This window comes from Martes martes (assembly GCF_963455335.1).
Source record: "Martes martes genome assembly, chromosome: 6".
Classification (NCBI taxonomy): domain Eukaryota; kingdom Metazoa; phylum Chordata; class Mammalia; order Carnivora; family Mustelidae; genus Martes; species Martes martes.
This window is the reverse complement of record NC_137893.1, coordinates 93,339,927-93,365,145: the sequence shown is the minus strand read 5'-3', so window position 1 is coordinate 93,365,145 and position 25,219 is coordinate 93,339,927. Positions and strand designations below refer to the sequence as shown.

Genomic DNA, 25,219 nt, shown 5'->3' with positions numbered 1-25,219 from the left:
GTCCTGGGATCGAGTCCCGCATCAGGCTCTCTGCTCGGCGGGGAGCCTGCTTCCTCCTCTCTCTCTCTCTGCCTGCCTCTCTCCCTACTTGTGATGCCGGTGTTTTCCCAGCACCCCATACACGGCAGTCAGTGGATATGACAAAGCCCTCTTTCTTTCCCTCCCTCACCCTGGGACCATGAACCAAGGTCCCACAGCAGCACAAGGTGAGGTTTGTAGGCTCTGGAACACAGCGAGTCCCTTAAGAGTTCTACCAACTCAGAATGTCTTTGACTCCATGAGATTGTTTCAACTCTCTGCTTTGCCCCATTGTTCGCTATTCGGCCCTGACTCAGAAAGAGAAGGAATGTAAAAGCGGATGTACCTCTGTCAGATGGTGTTTAAACAAATCTGAGACTCATCTATATCCATGTTCAATGGCCATGAAACCTCTCCAAGACAAAACCGTACCTAGCTTGACCCCCCCTCCCACCTACATCTCCCTACTACCTCTCAGGCTCCTGGCTGCCACTGTGTTACTGATCTCCCCTTCACAGATGCCTAATATTTGTTTTCTCCTAATTTCATCTGTGTAGAAATACGTCTCAGAGTTTGGCTGTGAGGCAACTAGCTCTCTGCAATTTTAACCCACACCCCCTTAGGGATGATTCTGGGCTCTACTTCACTATGGAAGGACTGTCTTGTTGCTTTGTGATTTCAATCAATTAAGTCTTCCTTCTCAACAATGAGGTTATTATAAGTGTCACCACTCACTGACAAAATGGAATTAGGGTGTGTGTGTGCTATAGACAGCAAGGATGTATCCTCTATCAGTGTGGATGTGATGATATTCTCTCACTGAGGAAAGGAAAGTACATTTAAGATTCGGTCATGTAAGAATAAAAAATACTAACTGAGAGGGATACATGCAACCCAATGCTTATAGCAGCATTATCTACAGTAGCCAAATTATGAAAAGAGCTCAAGTGTCCATAGACTGACGAATGGATAAAAAAATAATTATTATATATTATATATTATGTATATGTATATATATTAGCCATAAAAAAGAATGAAATCTTGCCATTTGCAATGACATGGATGGAGCTGGAGAGTATTATGCTAAGTGAATAAGTCAGTCAGAGAAAGACAATGATTTTGCTCATATGTGGAATTTAAGAAACGAAAGAAATGAACAGAGCAGGATAACCAAGAGAGGAAGGCAAACCAAGAAAGACTTTCAACTATAGAGAACAAACTGATGGTGACGAGACAGAGATGGTCAGGGGGATGAGTAAAATAGGTGACGGGGATGAAGGAGGGTACCAGCTATTGTATGGAAGTGTAGAATCACTATATTGTACACCTGAAACTAATATTACATTGTATGTTAACCAACTGGAATTTAAATAAAAACTTTTAAAAAAGATTTAGACATATACACTGAGATGACATAGGTTTTAAAGATGTGCATATTTTCATTTATGCGCTGGGCAATAAAGCAGTTTCTAAGCTCTAAAAGATCTGTCCACTGTTCCCTCCCCGTCTCACTCCTGCATCACACCATAGGCAATCGCGTGCTCACAAGGGCATTAAGGAGTTTGTCACAACTTGAAAGCGAAGATTCTCCTTGAGTTTTTAATACTCACATCTCGTCTTCAACGATTCATTAATTTAGATCCATTGGTTGGGCTTAAAGATGCATTCTAAATGGAAAAAAAAGTAACAGTGATCTCAGTAAGGAATGGCATTGAAAAAAGTTTATTTGTATTTATGTATATGACTGCCTAGAGTTAAACATGTAAAAATGGAAACATGAAAACAAGCATTGGAAATGACACAGCTACACAGAATAAAATAACATTTCATTGAAACTAACATTGTTAGCTGCATCATTCTTTTTATGTTCCACTGAGAAAAAGAAAGAAAAAACTTGCCAATTAAATCATGACATGCCACTGATTGTAAAATACATTCCAACTGCAGAAATGTTAAAAGGTAAAGAAAATGCCTGTCTTAGCATTGATGAACCAGGCTAACAAAAGTCACACCCAATAGTAGCTAACCGTAAATACTGACTTTCAATGTGTTCAGAAAATGTTTTGTTTGTTTATTTTTAAGAAAGTAGCTCCTACTGAGAAACTATTGGTTGAGTAAATGACTGCTTTCTAATTAATATGGCAATGATGGCAATTTCAGTTGGTACCTTAAAAGATGGATAGCTTGGTCAAGGTCAGGATCGATAAGTATACATATACTTCAATCCAAAAATAGGGTTTACTGAAAAGAGTCCTAAGCAAGGACAGTGTGAATTCTCATGATTAACTGGGCTTCAGGTGAATCTCGTAAGTACTCTATGCCTTGGCTTCCTTACCCATAAAATGACTAGGTTAGACTAGGATCTCATTTCTGACTCATCTCTCACTTCCCAGCTCTGGTGTTTTATGAGTCTATGATCCTTGTTTCATGTTGTCCCATCAACGGTCCAGATCTCAGAATACATCCAATGGTCCAGAAGGATGAAACACATCCAAGCTGGAAAATTCTACTGACCTTAAGCTTTAGCTGGTTACTCCACATTTGTCTAGTGAAGAAATGAAGGAGTGAATGTGTGCCCTGATAATTCTCTTTGCTAACAAATCCAGAATACTGAGCTATATTTATCTCGTGTGACTCTCCTGAGGACACAGACCCTTCAGTATTGAGACTGAACGGGAGGGCTTACCTCTGCGGCCCTTGTTCTGCCCTTCAGTGAAGACATCCTCATCCTCAAAGCATCTCTTATCTAAAGAAACAATAACAGTGAACAAATGACAACATCCCCCAAATGCAGACCCATGTCCTGAAACTTCAAGACCACTAACCCTGGCAGAAGCAGCATCAGATGGCTTAGCATAGTGCTTAGCCAAAAATAAGACTTGGATAAAAGTTGAGGTATAGTTATAATTAGGTTTATGATTAAAATTAAAATTTTGGCTATAATTAGATCTAGAGTTAAAACTAAAATTCAGGTAGTGGTTTTCCTTCTTTTAGATACACTCACACACAGCCTCCTATTGACTTAAGTGCAGGAAATGAAAGCATAGAGTTCTCTCCTTTCCTCCTCTCAGCTGATGCCTGAAGCACCCCCATAAATTCACCCCCATGGACCAGGCTTTCTGATCAAAACCGCTCCATCCCCCTGCTACCCTGAGCCACATGGAAATGTTTACAATAAGAGAAGCAAATTCAAATTACCTTATGGTCCATAATGGTTCCAAACAGCAAGATGAAGAACCCCTATTGCAAAATTCAGCAGAAGTATGAGGGATGGTATGGCAGACAACATCCCAACTGTTGTTCTAATACCACCCTTCTAGATATCTTCAAGGACAGTTATTGGATATTAGAAACTTCAGCTTTTCCTGATTCAGAGAAAATACATTGGCACATTTTCTGTGGTTGCACCTCAAAGGAAGAGGGTCACCTTCATGTCTGTGCAATACAGTTATTGATATTTATTGAATGACTGCAGATGTAGAATGGTGTTTTCCCCCTTATTACATGTGTTTACCTTCTTTCCAAATATTAAGTAGCTGTTCTTACTTATCATAACAGTAACATGACACAACATGACATGGAATCCTGTAGCTCAAAGTGAAAATCATGGAAGGTTTCTTGAGCAGTGAAACCTGTATTATAGTTTACTTTCAGTTGGGGTTAAAAGTCACAAAATAGCAGGGTCTCTGAGCTGATGGAATAAGTTTATGCATAAAAGAGAAAACTACAGAGCTCTCAAAGACAGGGTCCTTTGAAGTTTAAATTATTTGGTTACCTGTAAAGTCACAATAATTGATAGCCAATCATTTTAAATGGTGGAAGTTGAAGTTTAAGAAAATTCTGGATCCTGCCACGAGAACGGAAGGAAGGCTGGGTTTCCAAGGAGAGTTTCATGGCAAAGAAACACTAATCAGAAGATGGACACTTTTAAATGTGAGTCACAGAGAAAGCTTGCTGAGAAAAGTTGGATTGTATTTAACTAAAAGTGTTTCAGTATTTTTCTATCAAGAAAAAAGAAAAAGAAGTGATTCAGAAAAGAAACAATAGGGCGCCTGGGTGGCTCAGTGGGTTAAAGCCTCTGCCTTCGGCTCAGGTCATGATCCCAGGGTCCTGGGATCGAGCCCCGCATCGGGCTCTCTGCTCGGCAGGGAGCCTGCTTCCCTTCCTCTCTCTCTGCCTGCCTCTCTGCCTGCTTGTGATCTCTGTCTGTCAAATAAATAAATAAAGTCTTAAAAAAAAAAAAAAAAGAAAAGAAAAGAAAAGAAACAATAAAACTTTCTGGGGTTTAATTAAGTTATAAAGTAAAAAAAAAAAAAAAGAATGAGATCATTCGTCTCCAAAATAACTTCAAGATTTGGGGAGATTTATGTCAGCCCCAGAGCTTTTGATTTCAGGAAAGAAAAAAAAAAAAAAAAAAACAACAACAACAACCCTGAGTCAAATATTTCTCTTTAAAGCCATGCAAGGCAAAGAGTGAAATAAATGTTCTCCATAGTTCCTAAAGACATATGAGTAAGATATATGATTGATCTGAGCTGGCATTTCTTAAAAGTCTGCTTTGTATTTTGTACCACATCTTTAAATAGAGTAATAGTGACACATTAATAGGAATCCATGCTGCTTTACTAAGCAGTTATATTTATATATTTAAAGCAGTGGCTGGAAAATTTTTTTCTGTGAAGAACCAGATAATAAATATTTTTGGCTTTGTGGGCTACACAGTTTCTGTTACTGCTACTCAGCTTTGCCGCCGTAGCTCAAAAGCAGCCATAGGCAAAATGCAAACAAATGATTATGGCTTTATTCCAGTAAAACTATTTACAAAAACAGGAAGCAGGCTGGAGTTTGCCAACCCCTGATGAAAAGCATAATTAAGGATATGAACTTGCCAAATTTACTATTCTTCGTAGGTATGGAAAGCAGTCTGGCTAGTGACAGCTTCCCAAAAGTACAAGCCTAGTAGCCAACATAAAGTAAAGCAACTTTTGGAGGGTTAATTTTGCCAAACCAAGTATGGGAGAGCGAGAAAGGAAAAGAGAGATGACTTTAGATTCGAATCTTTGTCTTACTAAGGAGAAGGGTGAGACCCAGAGAAAAGTTACACTTCTAGGGTCAGGCAACACACAGCCAGATCTATTTCAACAAAGAACAACCTCCATTTATTTCACAGGGATGAGCCATGAGGACTCCTAACTGGTTAACACTCAAAGAGAATGGCAAGTCCTGCCTAGTCCTCCTATGGGAAATGACTGTTCCACTGAGTTCCTAAACTGCTTGAAAAGGGATAAAAACTGCTTTGTTTTGAAGCATACCATGTGAGTGTAGATTCATACATCTTTGACCAAAGACTAGTCCTCTAGAAGTGAAGGTCAACTTCTTCTAACACTGAAACTTCAGGAGGGATATAGGTGGACCAGTTGAGGACAGAAGGAAGGAGATTCCCACCCAACCAGCATGAGCAGCTAAATCCAACTTGACAATCAACAGGGTGAGAAGAGCCACAGCTGAATGTCTCCAAGACATGGAAAGAAATGGAACGAACATTTTGCATTCTATATTTTTCAATCATATAGCCAGAATATGTCATATAGCCAGAATAACAAGTTATGAAATAAAAATATTATCTTATAAATAAAATATTAATAATATTAACTAATCAAATAAGTCTCTTTCCTGCTACTTACCTGGAAAGCATTAAGCAGGGCGAAGATTATATGGAATATCAAAGAAGTGCCTTCTATAAGCGTAGCTACTCCAAAACCCCAGGTCAGTCCCAGCAGTGGGGTGAGGATGGCCACATTTTTGCTGATCCTCATAATTATGGCCAGATCCTGAGACTTGGAACTGCCAATAGAGGGCCTCTGAGTGTTGACAGCAACAACCAAAACCACCACAAGATTCACGGCCACAATGACTAAGGCTGGGATGGCAAATGCTAAAAGGGCTTTGGTATTGTCCCAGTTAAGCCAACAGGCATCGGGTCTCATGTAGCCTTTCTCTGGCACTGTGACAGCAACTGTGGTGCCAGCGATGACCAGTGGACACCCATAGCCAATGGCAAAGCCAATGGCCATCAGGCGGGACTTCATCATCCTACGGAAAACAACCAATATTCCATAGATGATGAGTAGTGCTTTGAAGAACATCCAGAAAAACAGAGAGAGGTAGAAAAAGTGGCTGAAAAATGTCAGCGCAACACACCAGTTGGAGTCCTGGGCCTTTTCGTGAAAGTTAGAGTTTATGATGAACCACACATTAGCAATCAGGAGCGACACAGCTATGTTCACAATGCACACATGACGCATGTATGATATCTCCGTCACAACCACCCGGGACCACACCACGGCTTCAATGATCAGGCAAAGAATCAAGCTAAAGATGGAGATGCTGAGCCCAATGCAGGTGATGTAGTACAGGACTTTGTTGTCTATAGATTTGGGGGACATTAGAATGGAAAAGGACATCACCATGTTGGTGTAGTTACACAAGCATTTCACTCGGTTCGTGATCTCCAGCGTGGTTTCACAAGCATTCTCATCCCACCTCCTTTTCCTCGAGTGCCAGCCAACACACTGGGCCCTGGCATTCCGGGATTTGTTGATCTTCTCAAAGGTAAATAAGACTTGCTTCAGTCCCTCTGGTAAAATCACCGAAAGGACGAGACCATTTACAGGTCTAGGAAGACTCACATTTTGCAAGCTGACTTCCTTCAGTACGGCCCCCAAGGTGGGAAAGGCTATGCTGATGGCTTGGGATGCATTTGGTGACAGCTTCCCCAGCTCTTGCTTGGGAATTTCTATCATTCCTAAGATACCCTCTGTTGTACTGTTCATGCTCGCGGAGAAATTGAACTTTTTCTCTGAGGTATTGTGGTTGATGCGAAGTCCTTTCGCCTGAATGAAGAGTTCATCCGCAAGGTTCTCGGATTCATTGTGCACGCGGAGTTGCCTCGCGAACAAATTCACTGACTGCAACAAATCCGAGCTGGTATTTTTGTCTGGAATGAAAGCCCAATTTGAAATGGCTGCTGTGTCAAGGATGTGGTTGGCCACTTCACTATAACTCTGCAGTGGAGGAAAAAAAATGGAAGTTATGCTAAGGATTTACACATTAGTGTCGAAAGTCAATCTCTAAACCCTGAAATTTCTCGAGTTCAAGTGATGGGATCTTCTTTGACATGTTGCTCTTCAAATTCACTGTTTATTGGAATCTCATGCTAAGAGGCCTTCAGAGAGGGAAGTACAGTAAAACCATCATTAAAATAAAATAAAAAGTATAGATAAAGTTTACTGCTTTATTATGTGCCCGGGGACAGCATTTCCAAACTGCAGTCTATATAACCCAAGATTCTCATGAGATATTGATTGTTTAATGGAGGGAATTGGGGGTAAATTCTATAAAAACCTAAATTTGAGAAACACTGAATACTGTATCTCTATAATCCCCCCTTTATAAAGAGGGCTAAACTTCATTAACACATGAAAAGTTCTAAAAAGTCCTGCCAGAAGGAAACCTGCTTAACTTTGTTTAACCCAGAATTTCTACATCTGCTATGCACAGATCTCCCTTGTAGAAACAAAACCTCCATTAACATTTCTCAAAATAATGATGTTCTACAGCATGAAATTTGGCCAACACTGGAGTAGACACACTCTTGCTCACAGCCATCCTTTCGGGACATTTTCTTGAAACTAGTAAGTCTGTACAGAAACATGTATAAAAAATGTGCTAACTTCTTGAAAACTTACATAAGATAGAGTGAATCGACCTGCAAAATTGAAATAAAAGGCCTATCGTTGTGATGATTGCTGTGGCTGTCATACTTTGGACCCTGAAAAGCACATCTGAAACTGTTAAAATGAAAGATTTGGTTTAAAAAAACAGAAAAGAAGCCTGCCAGTTTTTTAAATGAAATTGTCAAAGAATACCTTCATTTTCTCTTGGGTAACATTATCAGACAAGTCTGTAGAAATATTTCTTAGTAACTCCACTATGAAAGCGATGTTTCCAGACGTGGCTTCTGATGACTTCACAACATCGAGTATGCAGGCATAATCAATTGGACAGTTCCTGAGGATTCCTTGGGCTACACTCTCCACGGGTTCTGGAGCTCGAAAATCAAGAACGTGAACAGGCACAGATGCTGCTGCTAGGGAGAGGCGTGATGCACTACTGAAGTCCTATTTAAAAAAAAAAAATTGTTCAAAAATGATGAAATACCTAACATATTTCAGAATAAAGGAGCTAAGGCACAAAAACACCACGTGGGGAAAACAGAAAAGCAAGTGGTACTAAAAAGAGGTTTAGATGCCAAGAAAGACAGAGAGAGTAGGATGGAGTCACACCCAGACAAGCGTTCCATCAAAATTGTCACTGAGATCAGGATACTGACCTATCACTTTCAGGATGGTTTGTTTGCTTGTTTGTTTGTTTTAAGATTTTACTTATTTATTTGATGAAGATCACAAGTAGGCAGAGAGGCAGGCGGGCGGGGGTGGGGGGGAAGCAGGCTCCCCACTGAGTAGGGAGCCCTATGCAGGGCTCAATCCCAGGACTCTGAGATCATGACCGGAGCTGAAGGCAGAGACTTAACCCACTGAGCCACCCAGGCGCCCCAGGATAGTGGTTTTAACCCAAGTGTGATAACAAGACATTTTCTCCAGAGATGTGAAGAAATTCTAAAAACAAAATCTGTCTACTTATTTTAACTTTTTGAAAGGGGAGTCTCATGAAATTTGTGTGAGGGGGGGATGGATTTGGAGGTTGGCAGGTCAAAGGATGCTAAATTGTAATGTCAAGAAGTTTAGAATTCAATAATAAGGCGAAGGTACACACAAATCCATCTCAAACTTTAAGCTCTAAAATTTGAGGTCAAAACTCAAACTTTAACCTCTAAGCATTTACCATTGCGTGAATGAGTTTTTTAAGAAAAGGTGCTGAGAGGGAGAAAGAGAGAGTGAGGAGGGGGGAGAGTATCTGAGAATTTGGGCAAGGAAGGAAGGAGAAGAGACCAATTTCCCACAATCTGCCATTTTCCCGAGTCTAAATCAGATTTATTGTCGTGCGGAACAGAACACAGGAAAATGCCTCTACGGTTTCCTGAGAAATTAGCCCTGGAAGCCAATAATATGCAAATGTTTCACCTTAAAGAGTGTTTCCACGGAGAGGCTTGTACATGTTTCAGTTGACTTTTGCCACTTGTTTTGATGACATGTAAATCCTATTTCTCCACGAAAGTGCTGAGCACAGGGCTGGCTGCAATTGGACGCCATGATGCAAGGTCCCTGGCATTTCTCTGAAAAGCAAGAGAGAGAGGAGGGGGCCTAATTAGCATTACTGAGTTCTGACGGAGGCAGCTAACTCATTCTAGGGGTTTGGGGATTGCCTGCTTTCCAGAAGAGGTGACATTGAACAGCACCAAGCAAGGTGTGCCAGGCAGGGTGAACAGCACATGGAGAGGAGGGGTCGGAGGTCAGACAGAAAGGCTAGTTTAGAGCTGCTGAGGGCAGTGGGGCAAGAGATGAGGATGGGAGAGAAGCAGGAGTCAAGACATGAAGGACTTGGAATTCTGTGCTAATATGGGGGTCACCAGAAAACATGATTAGATTTGTTTTTGAAAGATGATTAACAATAGCATAGAGCAGAAGGCAGTAAAATTTTCCATAAAGGCCATGATAGAGTTGCCAGATAAAATACAGAAAGTCCAGTTAAACAGTAAATTTATTTTCAGACACAATTGATTCTCATTATTTGCAATAGTTACGGTCATGGAGTTGCTTCCACAAACACCGAATAAGGGGAAATCAAGGCAGGTTCTTACAAGCGTTTCCTCACATTTTTATCAACTGATTAATATATGAGCTCATTTTATGTGTGTTTCTATTTAAAGACACTTTATGTATGTTGTTGATTCATTACCATTGAACTCATGGCCAATGGTACCATAACTCATAAGAGCACATGAACAAAGCTCATCTAACACATGAATTTTCTCTTTAAGACACATCACAGCCTCCTTAGGAACACCAGACAGCTCTTCAGAACTATAGTCAGGGCTATTTTAAATGGCAAAATCACAAACAAAAAGCAAAAAATGCAAAAATATGGCATTAGTAATGCCACAAAAACAACACTTGTTTATAGTAGGACAGCTAGAACAAGAAGAGAGAGTGCCATCTTGTTTGGCGGGAAACTTGTACCTTAGCTAATTCAGGTTTTTTTCTGTCTATGAATGATCCAGAAAGCACTGTGAGTAGTGATTTGGGGGTCACAAATAAGTTTCAATGAATAGGAGAATTTATAAATGCAGAGTCCATGAATAACAGGGATCAACTGAAAATATTCAGTTAAACAATGAATAAGTTTCTAATGTTTCTAATGTTTGTATGACACATGCAATATCATTCATTGTTTATCTGATTTTTAAGTTCAGTGAGGAATTCCGTATTTTTATTTGCTAAATATGAAAACTAGCCAGAGTATAAATATTTTCAGCACTGTAAACCAGGTGGTCTTTCTCAGCTACTTAACTCTGCCTTTGTGGCATGAAGGCCATCGAAGATAATATGTACATAAATGGGCATGGCTGTGTTCCAATAAAACTTCATTTCTAAAACCTGGCGGCAGGCTTAATTCGGCTTATGAGTAGAGTGGATTGACTTGAAGCAAGGAGCCCAAGAATGAAGGTGTTGAAGTATTCCCAAGAAGAAGGAACTACTTTTCAGAAGTAGATCCTAGTGGAAGCTAGTAAGGTGTTGAAATCAATAAGATGTGGTGACTGTCTGTGAGTCAAGGGAGGCTCTGCGGATGACTCCATTTATAGAGAAAGGAAACAAGAAAGTTTGCATTTTTCTTTACCACCTACCCACTGTCCCTGGTTTTGCAAAGTCATTTAAGTTCAGTGAATCTCAATTTCTTCATCCATACAGTTTGGAGGTGATGCCACAGACTTGTTACAAACTTGAATGAGTGAGCATCCTGTTCAGCCCTTCAATCAGTTTTGCCAAAAATGCTCAATGAAGGTTAGCCATCTCTCTCCCTCTTTTCTCAAGTCCACATCAATGTATAGATGTATTTGTTGTTAATAATATACTTGGCCATATCTGTGCAGAATCCAGTGATCTCTGCTATTTGGGTAAGAACCACGTGATTTCATTATCTCGCTAGTAATGACTATCTCCATTGTTTATTTCTGAGTTTTTGAGAGTAACCCATCTCACCAACATTATACCTATCTTACATCACTTCAGTAGACTTCTCAGCACCAGCGTGTAACATACATTTAAACATTCTGAAAATACCTTCGCACGAAGGAATGAATTCTGCCCTTTTCCCTCTTCTGCCTCTTATTAGCTGATTAGTTCAAACAGATTTCCCTTTGGGGTTTTAAAGTAAACACTTGTCTTCTACTCTAGAACGCATGTGAATAATTTGTCAACTTGGGTCATTGACTATGCCATGGATAATGGTATAATTGTAAGAAAGTCTGTCAATACTGGTAAACAATGAGAACTTGTTAGAGACTGTTACTCCATTTGAAAGCTTGTGGTGTGGGGACGTGCTCTGCCAAATCCATGCCTTTCCTTCACTCTGCCCAGTCTCCCTATGGAAGAACACTCTTCTGTAGACACCTACCTTGTATCCTTCCAGTCTTGAGTTTCCCTTCAGGATGTTGAAGTTTATCTCCATCCTGTAAAACACAAATTCCCAAAGATCCTCTTTACCGTGAAACTCTCCTTGCTTATCTCAACATAGAGGCTCCATGTGGAGATGAAGAGAAAATGTGTTCATGACTCAGAAGAAAACTACACCAGGTCTGCATGTGATGTCACAGAAATTTGCAGACAGAAGCATGGAGGTGAGCACAGACAGAGAATAAACCCTCCTCTGAGGAGGGCTAGAATCTTGCCAGTGGTCATTTGGGCCCTGAGGGTCAGGTTAGTGGATTGGGTACCTATTTTGGGAAGCTCAAGTACTCAGGGAGAAAAGAGATGTAGTAATCATAATGTTAAGCCAGTCTCCATCTGTATTAACTGTAACTATGAAATGAAGCTAATATAATCCACCAGATACCATAGATCCCCAGAGAGGAAGAAATGAGCAGATGCTAGGAATAATCACTAGGTGATAATAATAGAATCACAAACTCTTCTGCAGCTATAAAGGACTATAAAAATTATCTAAAAGAAAAAAATTCCCTTTATGTTATAGATAAGGAAATTAAGACTCAAAAAAGCAAAACAACTTATGCAGCTAATGAGAAGCAAAGGTAAGGTCTGGAGCTGAAATGCTACCTGTCAGGCTAGTATTCCTCCTCCCAACAGCTGCCTGTCTATGTTCTCTGTGGCTTGCAAAGTGATTTTTCTATTATACTGTTGTGCTCTGTTGCACCATGCAAATATACTGTTGCAGGGCCCAGCCACCTCTCAACTTTTCTTTGTTCCCTTAAAAAAAAAAAAAAAAAAAAAAATATATATATATATATATATATATATATATATATATCTCCAAGAGTAAAATTGTAGTCATTTGAAATTTTATTCAAGATCCTGTTATTTGTCATAAATTTAACTCATCTAGGAGAACTGGCAGATTTCTCATGGGACCACTTGAGAATGGATCAAACTTACTTTTATGTGGACCTTGGATTTATAGTGAGAACATTCTATGCCCAGAAAGAACATTAAACAGCAAATCATGGTTGCCTGGGACTTCATTTTCACACATTAGGATCTTCACCTGCAATACAGAATGAAAGAGGATTCAGGTGGAGTTGATAAGGCCAGACAACACAAAACTTAGCCGACTAATAAACCCCTTGGTGACCCTATTGGGTACTCTGAGATGTCCATACCAAAACATCCTGCTTCCAGAAAGGACACCAATATCTACTTTCAAACCAGCTAACGTGTAAAAAAAGGAAAAGACTTTCCTTCAACTGGCAACTTGTCTACAAACAATAGACAGAAGTGATGGAAGCACTAGGAAGGATGTACGTTCACCAAGGAATCATTTCTGACTATTTGAATCACGATTTTCTTTAATCATAACATTTATCAAGAATCTTTATTTACCAATCACTTTTCTGAGCTCCTTGTTTGCATTAATTCATTTAATCAGATGACGTAAGACAGTATTACCATTTTCATTTTATTAGTGGAGAAGCTAAGGTACAAAGTGACCATAAAAAGTGGTGGAGCCAAGGGTTCGACCCAGGTGGTACAGCTGGAAAGCCAAGTTCTAGGATGGGATCTCTCAGCAATAGTTCTATTGACATTTTGGGGATGGATGGTTCTTTGTTGTTGGGGGCTGTCCTGTAAATTGTAGGATGTGCAGTAGCATCTCTGACCTCAACCCACTAGATGCCAGGAACAGCTTCCTCCCTAGCTGTGACAGCCAAATATGTCTGTCATGGGCAAATGTGCCCTGGGAGAGAAAATTCCTCCCAGCTGAGAACTACTGTTCTACAATGTACTGTCTCTCTGGCCAAAGGAGGTCAAGGAACTTAAAATGAAATGAATACACACTATCGTCTGTTATTGGAGCAAGCACTGAGATTCTCTCTTATAGATGGATCAACTGTTATACAGAGAAACTAGAAGCATGAAAAGATAATTATTCTTTGGCTATATCTCTGTTTCTTGCCCTTTTTCTTCTTTTTAATATATAATTGACATGTGACATTGTGTTAATTGCAAGCATACAACATAGTGATTTGATATTTGTATTTTTATAAAATGATGAGTAAGTCTAGATAACATCTGTCACCACACAGTTACAATTATTTTTCTTTTGATAATGCCTCTTTCTTACTAGTTCTACCTTTCGAAGACAAACCTCCAAAAAGCATCTCCGTCACAGTTGAAGTTCATCAACATCATCATGATTTGATCATCACCACCATACTTCTCTTACAGGATAGCGGAAACTAAGACCATTTATTGGAAGCAAAGTTCCTTAGAATAATTCTCTCGTAGTATAGATGCAGCAAAGTAAAAATGTCATGGACTTTAGATTCAGCATGAGCTAAGTTGTCAATCACATTTATGCTATTAATGAGCTATTTGACATTTGCTGAGCCTATTTTCTTTCCCATCCATTTCATAAAATGTGGGATGATTATTCATTCTCTCAACCACCCTTTATCAGGTGGCTCCTATTTGTCAGAAACTGTGCCAGATGTTGGGGATAGGGAAGTAAAGGGTGCTGTCATTTCCAGAAAGGATGTCCAGTGGGGAATTCAGACAAGTCAAACCAATAGTGGGAAGAGTGATCAGCTACATTCTCTAGCTAGTGAATAAGGCCAAGCAGAAACTGAGCCGCCCCAAATGCAAATTCCTTTATGTTGTAATGAAGGTGAACTAACTCTGATCCATCTATGCTCACCAAGCAATCTGTGGCCAGGGAGCAAAGAAAACTCACTGATCAGGGATCGTCAGATCTTTCCTGGGTGGAGTCAAGACTGAGATGGTCTTTCATGACTGCAGTGAGCCTTCACATGAGAGGATGAGCCACAGGCACTTACAGGAAGGCTTCCAAGTTGTCTTTGAGCTTAAAATTCTTTGAGTTCCTAACCAATGAGTGGGGAGACGTATTTGGACTTACACTGTCATCTTGTAGAGCAAGTCTGAGCAAGGGAAAGGAAACATGGCAGAATGACAGGCAAAGTGTGGTAATGGATTTGCATAATTGCTGGGGTATGTGTGTGGAATTCAAGATCTTACATGAGTTGGTGGAAAGAAGTTCTCATGTATGCAGCAAATTGGTGGATGGGCACCCTAAGCAATTTGCAATATTAATATTATTTAGGATAGATTTTTAACCATCATCATAAAAGGAAATACCAGAAGAACCAATATAAGTTGTCTTAGATCTATCTGTATATTTCACATATACCCTGGTGCCTTTCCAAAATTTTTATCCTGACACAGTAATAAAACAGATCTTATATCGTGACTCAATGTGTACAGACATATGTATGTATGTATATAGGTATCCATACATAAAACTGGAAAATACATAATTTTTTATATTTTAAAAGGTTTTATATATTTCTTATCCTTTCCACCTATGAGCAAGACACTCTCTGCTCTGTCCATGATTTTTATCTTGCATTCCACTCTATCTGACATTCTTTCGGAAATTGGTTGCCACCCACTAAATTGAATCCACAACCCTCTAATGGATTGTAACCTGCAATTTGAGAAATAGAAATACAGAATGGACGATTCATTTTCATTATCAAGTTGAAAATCGTTCACTTCTCCCACTGAAGTGGTCTCTTTGGTCCTTCCTCTTTACTTTTTCACAATCTATCGAAATGTTCTTCCCAAGGTACACGCAATTGGGGAAAAAAGACACCTACATTCAGAGCCAAATAATAGGATGGATGCTGAAGTTAAATGCAATTTTCTTCCACCTAGAGAGCAATGGTTTGAAACGCACAGTGAAATGGGTGAAGACAAACCAACAGGAGGCCACTTATAAGGAATGATGCCTGCTATCTAAGGCTTTAGAAGGAAGCATTTTACTGTCCACGCTTTTCAATATAAGAACTTAAAGTTAATCTTGCTGGAAGAAAGTCAGGCATTTGGCACAATGATGTGATGTGATGTGATGTGGTTTAGGAAGTTCAAAACTGTTTTCCTGAGCAGTGGTAGGACCTCTGTAAGTCCACAGCTCCTGAAAGTGTTTGGGGACTAAAGGATCCACTAGGCATGGCATTTTCTGTAGATCATTATGCTCTTTGTGGAACATGATGAAATAATGACACATTCTTTTTTTCCTAAGAAGAAACTTACTAACAGATCACTTATATGTAGTGTGAAATCATAAGCATGACCACATGAAACACAAACATTGAACTGAGCATAATTAGCTGTTTGGAGAGTTTTGGTTAATTAACTTGAGATTTCATCATTCATGTTCTTATAGTCTGGTGTATGTAACCCATCTACTACTTTATATGATAATTATATGGTAAAGTTCCCTCAATTATTACAAGTGGGAAGGAGGAGATGTTTAATAATGTTACCCAAGAGGAGGCACAGCATTCTTATTTTTGCCTAGTTTGATTGGTAAGGATGGGTCAGATGGAGAAATGTTTTCAAGGTAGCTCCAAACGTGTTTTTTCTGCTCTCACGAAAAAGAATAGAATGGAATCTGTCCCACCACGATATAGATAGCTGAAGCCAAAAGCCAGAGCGTTCTGCAGAGCACAATGAGCCAGAGCTTTGGAGCTCTGAAATGGGGAATTGAAAAATAAAAAGAAGTATATCTGGCATAATTCATAATCAGAGGCTGATATTTTATAGAACAGAATGGAAGAAACATACTTAGATTCACCATTGATAAAGACTTAATAATTAAAGTGGACTTTGCATTTTGCATAATGCTGAACTGAAAATTTTCTGCAAATATAAAGTATTTCTGGGCACCTAGTTGGCTCCGTTGGTTAAGCATCTGACTCTTGATTTTGGCCCAGGTCACGATCTCAGGATTGTGAGATTGACCTCTGTGTTGGGCTTTACACTAGGCGTGGAGCCAGTTCAAGCTTCCCTCTCTCCCTCTCTTAAAAAAAAATACTGAATACAAATATAAACCTAAAATATATATATTTGGTATTTTTCTAATACCCAGCACAGTGTCTACAGGTAACAAGTGACCTCTTGAAAGAATGAAGAAAAGAACAAGGACATAAAATCTAAATACATGTGACAAGAGTGGATTGTCCAAAAGGACATTGGCAAAAACACAGACAGTACTGAAAGAAGCCGCTTTCAGATGTGAACGTAGTAAGGACAACTTGCCTGGCCCAGGGGTCTACTAGTTCCTAGTAAAGAGTGCTGGAGTCAAGGCCTGGTCCTCTCCTCCATGGAGAACCCAGAGTTATTCTGTGTCCAGTATGCTAAGATGACCTTCATGCCATTCACTGACCCCTGGCTTTATAGTGTGTTCAGTTTAACAACAAAACTGCATTTTCATAAGATTGCTACTTCTCTAAACCCCTCAGGTATGGTGGCAGGAAAAATGGTTTGTTGGAAAAACTGTCCCTGGCTATTTAAATCAAGATCCTAGTACACGGTGGGGGAACATAAAAAGAATAAGCAGTAATCCTGACAGAATAGTGCTGTATGCCTAGAGTGGACACTTACTACCTCCCACTTGTTTGTCAAGTTTGAAGCAGGCACCAAAGTTGAATTTTAGAAGAATGGAAGAAAAACGTGACCCTACACTGACTTAAATGTTCTGTGATTTCAGGAAAACTGCCTGTTTTATTTAGTAAGGCAAACCATTCAGAGCTTGGTGTCAGTTGAGGTTGCCCAAGATATTGTGTCCTGAAGTGGGTTTCTGTGGAACACTGGTCTCGTAACAGACTAAGGGATTCCATGGTCAGATCAGTTGGAGAAACCATGTGTCTCTGCACCAACCACCCCACCCTGCCCACCCCTCATATATATATGGATGCATAGCAGAGTTTCTGGGAATCCTTGTGGTGAAAAGACTGCTCCACTCTGGTTGTACCAAATTTACCTTCTCATCCAAAGTGCTCGGGGGGAATTTAAGGCTGCTGTTCAAGGACCATGTGTCATCCTGGAACACATTAGTGTATCCAGACTCAGACTACACGTGCAGTTGTTGGACACCTACCATGTGCCAGCCCCTATGCTAACACCTGCCTGGGAGGCCACTCCCTGGGACCCAAAGTAGCGCCTCAGAGAGTAACAGACCTGAACTTAGGGAATCCTGAAAGAAGGAGGCAATGGATAGGTCATCTTTAACAGTGAGAAGAGTCAGAATCATCCTGACACATGAGTCTCTGGGTGGAGAGGTGAGGAAAGGCAGGGATGAAAGACATCTCAGGTGTCTGGGATGATCCCAGGAAGGGGAAGGCAGACTCAGAAATGAATAATTAAAAAGAAGAAGAGAAAACAAGATGCAGAACTCATGCCTGAGTCTTCTGTGGCGATTAGATGAATAGTTACCTGACATTTACAAAGAAACACGCCCTGTATCTTGTTCCCAAAGTGCCTGAGAGTTGGCCTATTTCAGAGATTAAAAGCAACGAGCTACCTGGAATTGGCAGCTTCTCAGGTACTGGAAAAGTAGCATCCCAAATTCCTCCTTCCTGCTTCCCTAACCTGCCTCTCTCCCTCTGTGCATCCTCATTAAAGTGTGAATTGCCCACTACCAGCCACTTTTGTCTTTCACTTGGTAATAGGCAATTCTAGGCCACTGAAAGGAAGCCAGACTCTTCTCTAACAGAGTGATTACTTCAGAGAGAGAAAGAGAGAGAGAAAATCACCTTTGCTGGCCCCCGAGGCTAGGAGGACAATGTAGCTAGACTGAAGGGTCCCAGAGGTCATGTGACTCAGGATAGCCCTCCCCAGAGAACTCCCAGCAAGCGATGCCTCCCGCATCACTGCCTGTGCTCCAAGCCCTGATGACAAAGGGCAAAAGAGCACAAGAGCTAGTGTTCCCAGCCCCAGAGCCTGAGAGAAATTAGCCCACACCCAACAGAATAGACCTCCCCCCAACCAAAAAAATCATGTTGTCATTAGGAGGTGAACAGGAAGGGATATTTCTCGGTCCCCAGCACCCAGCAGAGTGTAAGAGTGGTAATAGCTACCCGATCAGCATGTGTTCAATAAATGAATGAATAAGTGAATGGCCCCACAGAGAAGGATACCAACTTTGGAAGTCTTTGTTTTAAAATCGCAAGGCAAGTTCTCGACCTTAGAGGGAGAGGTGAGTATATGTGCTACTCTAGATCCTTTTGGAATCTAGTGATTTAAGTAGACATGCTCCCAACCTACCTCCTTGTTATACTGCTTGGAGCCTCTGTGCAAAAGGATTGTGAGGTCCTGTCTAGGCTCGGCAAGAGACAATGCCACACCAGATGAGTGATGTCTGCTCCCGGCATGGCAGCGCGAGCACCCTTTCTGCCCTGTCTCCACGGTCAGAACTCACAAAGCCCTTTCTTGAACAGACCTAGAAGACCCCAGCGGTTCTGACACACCATCTCCTATTCGTCCCACCTCCCTTGCACTAAGAGCTGGCTTTCTGAATGAGTTGGAATCAAGAAATACAATGAGTCTGCCTGGGTCCCGGAGCTTGTTTCTGATCTTCCCTAGAATGGGGTTGTAGGATATGAGTCATGCAACCCAGGCGCTCCCCACCTGCCCGGACACGCCGCGTGAGAGCTAGCATCAGGACTCTCAAAGCAAATTTAAAAAGGTAAGCCTGGGAACAGTAACCGCAGTCAGGAAGGGAAGAATGCATTGGAAGCCCTGATCTCTCAAACGCCTTTACACAGAACACCCCAAGGTAAGCTGGGTGAGGATGTTTGCCCACGGAGGGGACACTGTCTCAAAGTGTTCCCCTCCATGACCTTCGCTCCAACGTGAGGGGGCGTGGGGGGGGGGAGCCTTCCACTTGTTGGCTCACCTTCTAGGCAGCAACTCACCTCACACTCGTTGGCCAATCCCTTCGATGGGAAGGCCTGGTTCAGAGAGGTTAACGGAGGGTGAGGAACTCAGAGACTGCTGACCTACATGTTGGGGTGTGCGTGTTGTGTTCCCCTCAGCCGAATTTCATAACCGTACGTCCCATCTACTCCGCTGGGGTAATTAGAGCTGATTATAGAGTCAGACGGCTAAACACGTTGTTTGCGTGTTGCTTGGCCTCCGTAACAGAACGGATTCAGTCACTCTTACCAGTTGTCCCTTGCCATGGCGGAGCAGTGTCATAAAGAGCCTTGGGGGAAAGAAAGATAGAAAAGGTCTATTAGAATCACAAGCGTCTTATCCTAGGCTATTTGAGATGGCTTCCAGCCAATCTCTTTGTGGCTCAGTATCTTTTCTGAGAACGGCAGTCTGGTTCAAATACTGTTACGTTTGAAGAATCACACGATTTCAGAGCTGGAAGGTATCTAGCCTCTCACCAACTCTCTCAAGACTTACAGGATTTTAAAGTAATTGGTCAACTGGGTGATCGCTTGGCTCCAGGAAGAAAGGTCACTGAAGTGCTGACACACACACCACACACACACACAAAAGCACCTTACAACACACATTTGAAAGGTCACAATTGTCCTCAGAGGACAAGGAATATAGGTGATTAAATGGTGTACAGTAGACCACTCAAAACAAGGGTTGATGCCCTTTGCAAAAAAGTTTAACCATCACTAGAGGAAATGTTTCCTTTTAAGTTGATATAAAGACAGCTTTGTCAGCCTCACTATAAGAAGAAAACTACTGGGGCGCCTGGGTGGCTCAGTGGGTTAAATCCTCTGCCTTCTGCTCAGGTCATGGTCTCAGGATCCTATGACGGAGCCCTGCATCGTGCTCTCTGCTCAGCAGGGAGCCTGCTTCCTCCTCTCTCTCTGCCTGCCTCTCTGCCTACTTGTGATCTGTCTGTCTGTCAAATAAATAAATAAGTAAATATTTTAAAAAAGAAGAAAACTACTAACGAAATGCTTTATAATAATTTATATACATCTTTACGTTCAGCCCAAAGGAAGGGAATTGAAAGCTGGTTTGCTTATCCACTTCATCAAGCAAAGTGACAGTCAGAAAACAGAGTCAAATTGCCTGACAAAGTGCTTTGCATTTTCACTCCTGGGAGTGAGCAATTAGATCCTGACAAATGACTTCTTAAAGGAAAACAAATGTAAAAGAGATCCAGGGTGGACTTCAACCTTGAGCTAGCCAACTTCTAAATAATGTCAGGAAGGCTTCCTGCAGAATCAAGCACTCCAGAGAATACCACCAGAAATCGTGCATTTTCCCCATTCCAGAATACACGCAAAACCAATCCAGTCTTCAGTCAGAGGAAGGTTTGCTCCTGGCATGGGTACTCACCGCATCCCGGAAAGCTAGCAGCCAGACAGGAGAGTTGGCACCGAGCTTCCAGCCACTGTGCCCCACCATCCCGGGTGCCTCCCCTTGCAGGTCCCATGGTCCCCCTTCAGCGCCTGTGATGCCTCTTCTCCATTTTTCAAAGAGAAATCCGAGAGGGCCCGGTGCAAACCAGCCGCCGATTGTGAGAAGCCTATCTGAGAACTGTAAAACCGCCCGGGGTTTCAAGGCTTGTGTAAGTCTGTGATTCACTCCACGATGGGTCCATCAAGCACGCCTAAGAGAAATTACAGGTTTCTCCTGTCTGGAGTAAATCCATTAAAATGAGTCACTTGTTTGTGCTTTAATTCCTCATCTTTATCTCAGACGATCACATGAGACCAGGCTGCATCTACGGCACCAATGTAATTAGAACACGAGGGATAAAATGCAAAGTTGGGCCCTTGTGAATGAAGACTTTTAAGGGCGATCACAGTTTGCCTATGTCGGTGTTGAGCTTGGGTTAAAACTGGCTAGGAAATGGATCGGTAAATCATGATCTAATCCCTACCTTCACCAAAGAGATTTTTGTTTTATTTTTTAATAACTGGTCCAAGAGTTCTTAGTGAGCCGCGGGCCATAACCATGGGAATTCAGTCACAGAAGGCACAGTCTCCACTTACTGGAAACTTCATGTGGTCTGATTTCTGACAGAGTAGCCAAGGCTGGATTTCCTCTCTCACCACCAAAGCCCACACATCCCGACTCTACTGTCTCCTATTTCCATAGTTCCTCCGAGCCACAAAAACTAATGCAAACCTCCGTTTCAATATCACCAGGGGAAATGCTGACATGAAGGAGAAATAAGGGAAAGGCAGTTTCGTTACATCTTTACAGTAATGACGACTAAGGAGGCCACATTTGTGGAACTAGGTCATTTCTACTGAGGTTGCTCATTAAGTACCGGGTCATTTGGGAATTGAAAAGCCAGTATCATCAAACCCACGGTTGTGTAATCAGAGGTCTTTATTGAACATGTTCTATGAGCAACACACCTGCTCTGCACTTTGGGCATATAAAAGGGAGTGAGAGAGTGAGTAAATCAAGTGAGTAACACAATCCCCAAAGGTTTACAGTCTTTTTTTTTTTTTTAAGATTTTATTTATTTGACAGAGAGAGAGAGAGAGATCACAAATAGGCAGAGAGACAAGCAGAGAGAGGGGGAAGCAGGCTCCCTGCTGAGCAGAGAGCCCTATGCGGGGCTCGATCCAGGACCCTGGGATCATGACCTGAGCTGAAGGCAGAGGCTTTAACCCACTGAGCCACCCAGGCGCCCCAAAGTTTACAGGTTTTTTTTTTGTTGTTGTTGTTGTTGTTTTTAGATTTTATTTATTTATTTGTCAGAGAGAGTGAGCACAGGCAGACAGAGAGGCAGGCAGAGGCAGAGGGAGAAGCAGGCTCCCCGCTGAGCAAGGAGCCCAATGTGGGACTCGATCCCAGGACTCTGGGATCATGACCTGAGCCGAAGGCAGCTGCTTAACCCACTGAGCCACCCAGGCGTCCCCAAAGTTTACAGTCTTATCTGAGAAAGAAAACATATGCATACCAAAAGACAGAAAGCAAACAAACAATAAACCACAATAAATACTAAATATAAAGTGAGTGGCACAGATTATAAATATTACAGGAATCAGGTGGGGACCATCAGCACTTCTGGATGGACTCATCAGGGAAGACTTCAGAGAGAACGCAAAAAGCGAAGCAGAGCTCAGACACAATGTGCCCTAAATAGAACTACGGAGTCTTTCCCGGGCAGGAGAGTCTGTATTGCAACATGGTAACACTGGAACAAAGAACTGTCCGATGGTTAGCTCAGCAGATTTTGTTGGCTGATCCCCCCGATGCTGGATGGACTGAATCAAATGCTTAATTTCTTTTATTTAGAACTCAATGAACTGACTTCCATGAGTGTGTCCATCTCTACACTCACACACAAGGCCAGGGCCGTGTGTTTGCAAGTGAATTCACAGGTACTTTAACAAAAACAGTGAACATTTAAATGGCCAAATACTCTTCTAGGTATTTTTACCTACACATAGTCATTTAATCTTTACAACAATCCTATGAGGTAGACTCCATTTTTTCAATATATGGGTGAGAAAATAAAAATCTAAGGAATTTAAATAACTTTCCCAAGAATCATCATGTCTTACACGTCTAACCACGAATCTGCCTTAGACACTGGTAGCACCAATTTCTCCCTGAGCCACCTGACTGGGTCATTTCCTCTGTGAGGTGTGAGTAGGACACGGAGTATGTCTCCACTCAGGGTCTTCCACAGTCAACCAAAACGTGTTGTTCAGAATCATCTTTCAGGAGGGGACAGATGGGATCGTGGGCTGCAGGAGACAGGGCAGGGCTTCTTCGAGGGATTTCCAAAAACTTCCGGAGTTTCTCTTAGCATCCATGGGCCTTTTCTTTGTTCATAATAATCGTAATAAAGAAAGTCTTTACTGCCATCCCCTCCCAGGAAGTGCTCTACATCTGAGTGGAGCATGCTTTCATCCAAGATGGGACTGTTTCGTGCTTAATGCACAATACAGATGAAATACCAATCTCTCTTTCTTATTTGTGCCCAGAGTTCCCATCTATAAAATGGGGCCATTGGATGCAGTCTTTTCTAAAGTTTTTCTAGACTTCTAATCCTGTAACTATTTGACTTCATGAGTCTCTGTCCTCACTTCAACATATTGACTCTGGGTAAGTCCCATTTCTCTGTACTGAGATCTCTGTGTTCTGAAAACCAGGACTGTGCCTGTCCCACTCTGTTCCCTGGAAGAGACTCGACAGAAATAACTAGGGAGATGTCAAATTAAAATCCCTTTCTGATTTCATTTGAGAAAAATGTGACTGTTGTCGCAAGCTAAGCAATGCCACTTGAAAGATGACCTACTCTGCAAGTGGGTGTATCCTTCTACCGTCTTACTGATTTTTTTTATTGTATTTTTTGCTTTTTCAAGCTTCCTTACTTAGAGAACGTTTCTTACAGTAAAAAAGATAGAGACCCCACTGATTCACAAAGTGTGTCTCACTTTCCCTTTTGTAATGTAACTTCATTTAATACTGGCTGCTTGGTAGGATAATTAGGGGCTACTCACTGCCCCCTGTTCCTTTAGCCACTCCTTTTCTTCTGGTGCAGCAACCTGAGTGCCTGCTTTGCAAAGGAGCTTCCCCACCCCCGCAAAGGGGCTTCTACCTATTGTGTGGCTCTCCTGTCGGAGGGCCCCTTGTTTGAACGTGGAATTTGTTTACCTACAAGGTTAATTTGTTTACCTACAAGGTTAAGGAAATGAACAGCTCTGTACTTGAAATATGATAGTCTCCCTTCCTCATCACTGGTTTCAAAAATACTTATTGTTGGTGAGGGTTAATCTTATATCATCAGAGTAGACAGAGTCCCCCAGCGGTTCTGTGTCTTGCGGAGAAAGTTCAGAGCTGGAGGTCTGCAGACTCGGGTGTCCAGCTCTGGCTCAAGCCTAGATTAGCTGTGGTCCATCACGCCAGGCTCCAAGCTCCTTCACTTACAATGAGCATGTTTCTGGTTCAAAAGCTCTATGTTTTTCCTTGGCTCACGGCCAAGTTGCATTCAAGCCCAAGCTGAGCTAACTGTGTAATCCATTTAAATATGGACAGGTGGACGATGCTAGCAGTTGGATTCCTTTTGTACAAAGAACCAGCAATGACCTACTTAGAGTCAGCCCAACTGTTGGTGACTATTCATGAGGGCGCCTCCCTTAACAACCCACAGAAGCCAGCCAGGTGACATCCCTGGCCATCTTTGCCAAGATGAAGCAGACTCTCTTCCTGAGGATAAACATGGCCCAACAGCATGGAGCTGGAGGCTCCAAAAGGACCAAGGTCCCGCTTCGGCCCATTTTATCTTCTTCTTCCCTTGGGGATGCCTGGCATGGTGTATATGTATATACATATATATGCACGTTGGTATATATACATATGCGTATGGTGTATATATATATGCATGTTGACAGTTGTCGGAGGGAAATGTTGAGCAGTGCAGAACAGCTTAGACAGAGCAGCCTTCCATCCTTCCCACACTGCATGCATGCTTCATCAGCACCACGCCATGGGAGGCTTCCTTCATACTCCCCAGAGGCAAGAAGACAGGAAGAAGCACATTTTTCCTGGGGCTCTGCCGTTCCTGGAACGTATGACCTTGTCAAGAACAAAAAAATCACAACTTTAATGTACGAACAGTGAGACACCCGAAGCCTCACTACAGCTGCATTACAGGCTCACGCTTTCTGGAACAATAAGCCCCTTTGGGTATCATCCCTTTGGCAAGT

The 25,219-nt window shown here is 41.7% G+C and overlaps 1 protein-coding gene across 2 annotated transcripts; it reads right to left on the bottom strand.

The window, feature by feature from the left end:
• Positions 1 to 1,313: 1,313 nt before the first annotated feature.
• LOC308344835 (adhesion G protein-coupled receptor F4-like) lies at positions 1,314 to 21,203 on the bottom strand. 2 transcript variants are annotated; one of them, XM_080806648.1, is made up of 10 exons: positions 20,880 to 21,203; positions 19,484 to 19,773; positions 12,648 to 12,756; positions 11,653 to 11,707; positions 9,162 to 9,313; positions 7,947 to 8,198; positions 5,703 to 7,082; positions 3,217 to 3,258; positions 2,705 to 2,764; positions 1,314 to 1,685 (listed from the first exon to the last, which is right to left on the bottom strand). In XM_080806648.1, exons 3-10 carry the CDS (start codon positions 12,732 to 12,734, stop codon positions 1,638 to 1,640), a joined length of 2,076 nt encoding a protein of 691 aa, XP_080662774.1. In that variant the 5' UTR covers positions 12,735 to 12,756; positions 19,484 to 19,773; positions 20,880 to 21,203; the 3' UTR covers positions 1,314 to 1,637. The 2 variants fall into 2 exon arrangements, with proteins under 2 accessions (XP_080662774.1, XP_080662775.1); XM_080806649.1 differs by having other exon boundaries at positions 19,734 to 19,773; positions 20,880 to 21,082.
• Positions 21,204 to 25,219: the final 4,016 nt, after the last annotated feature.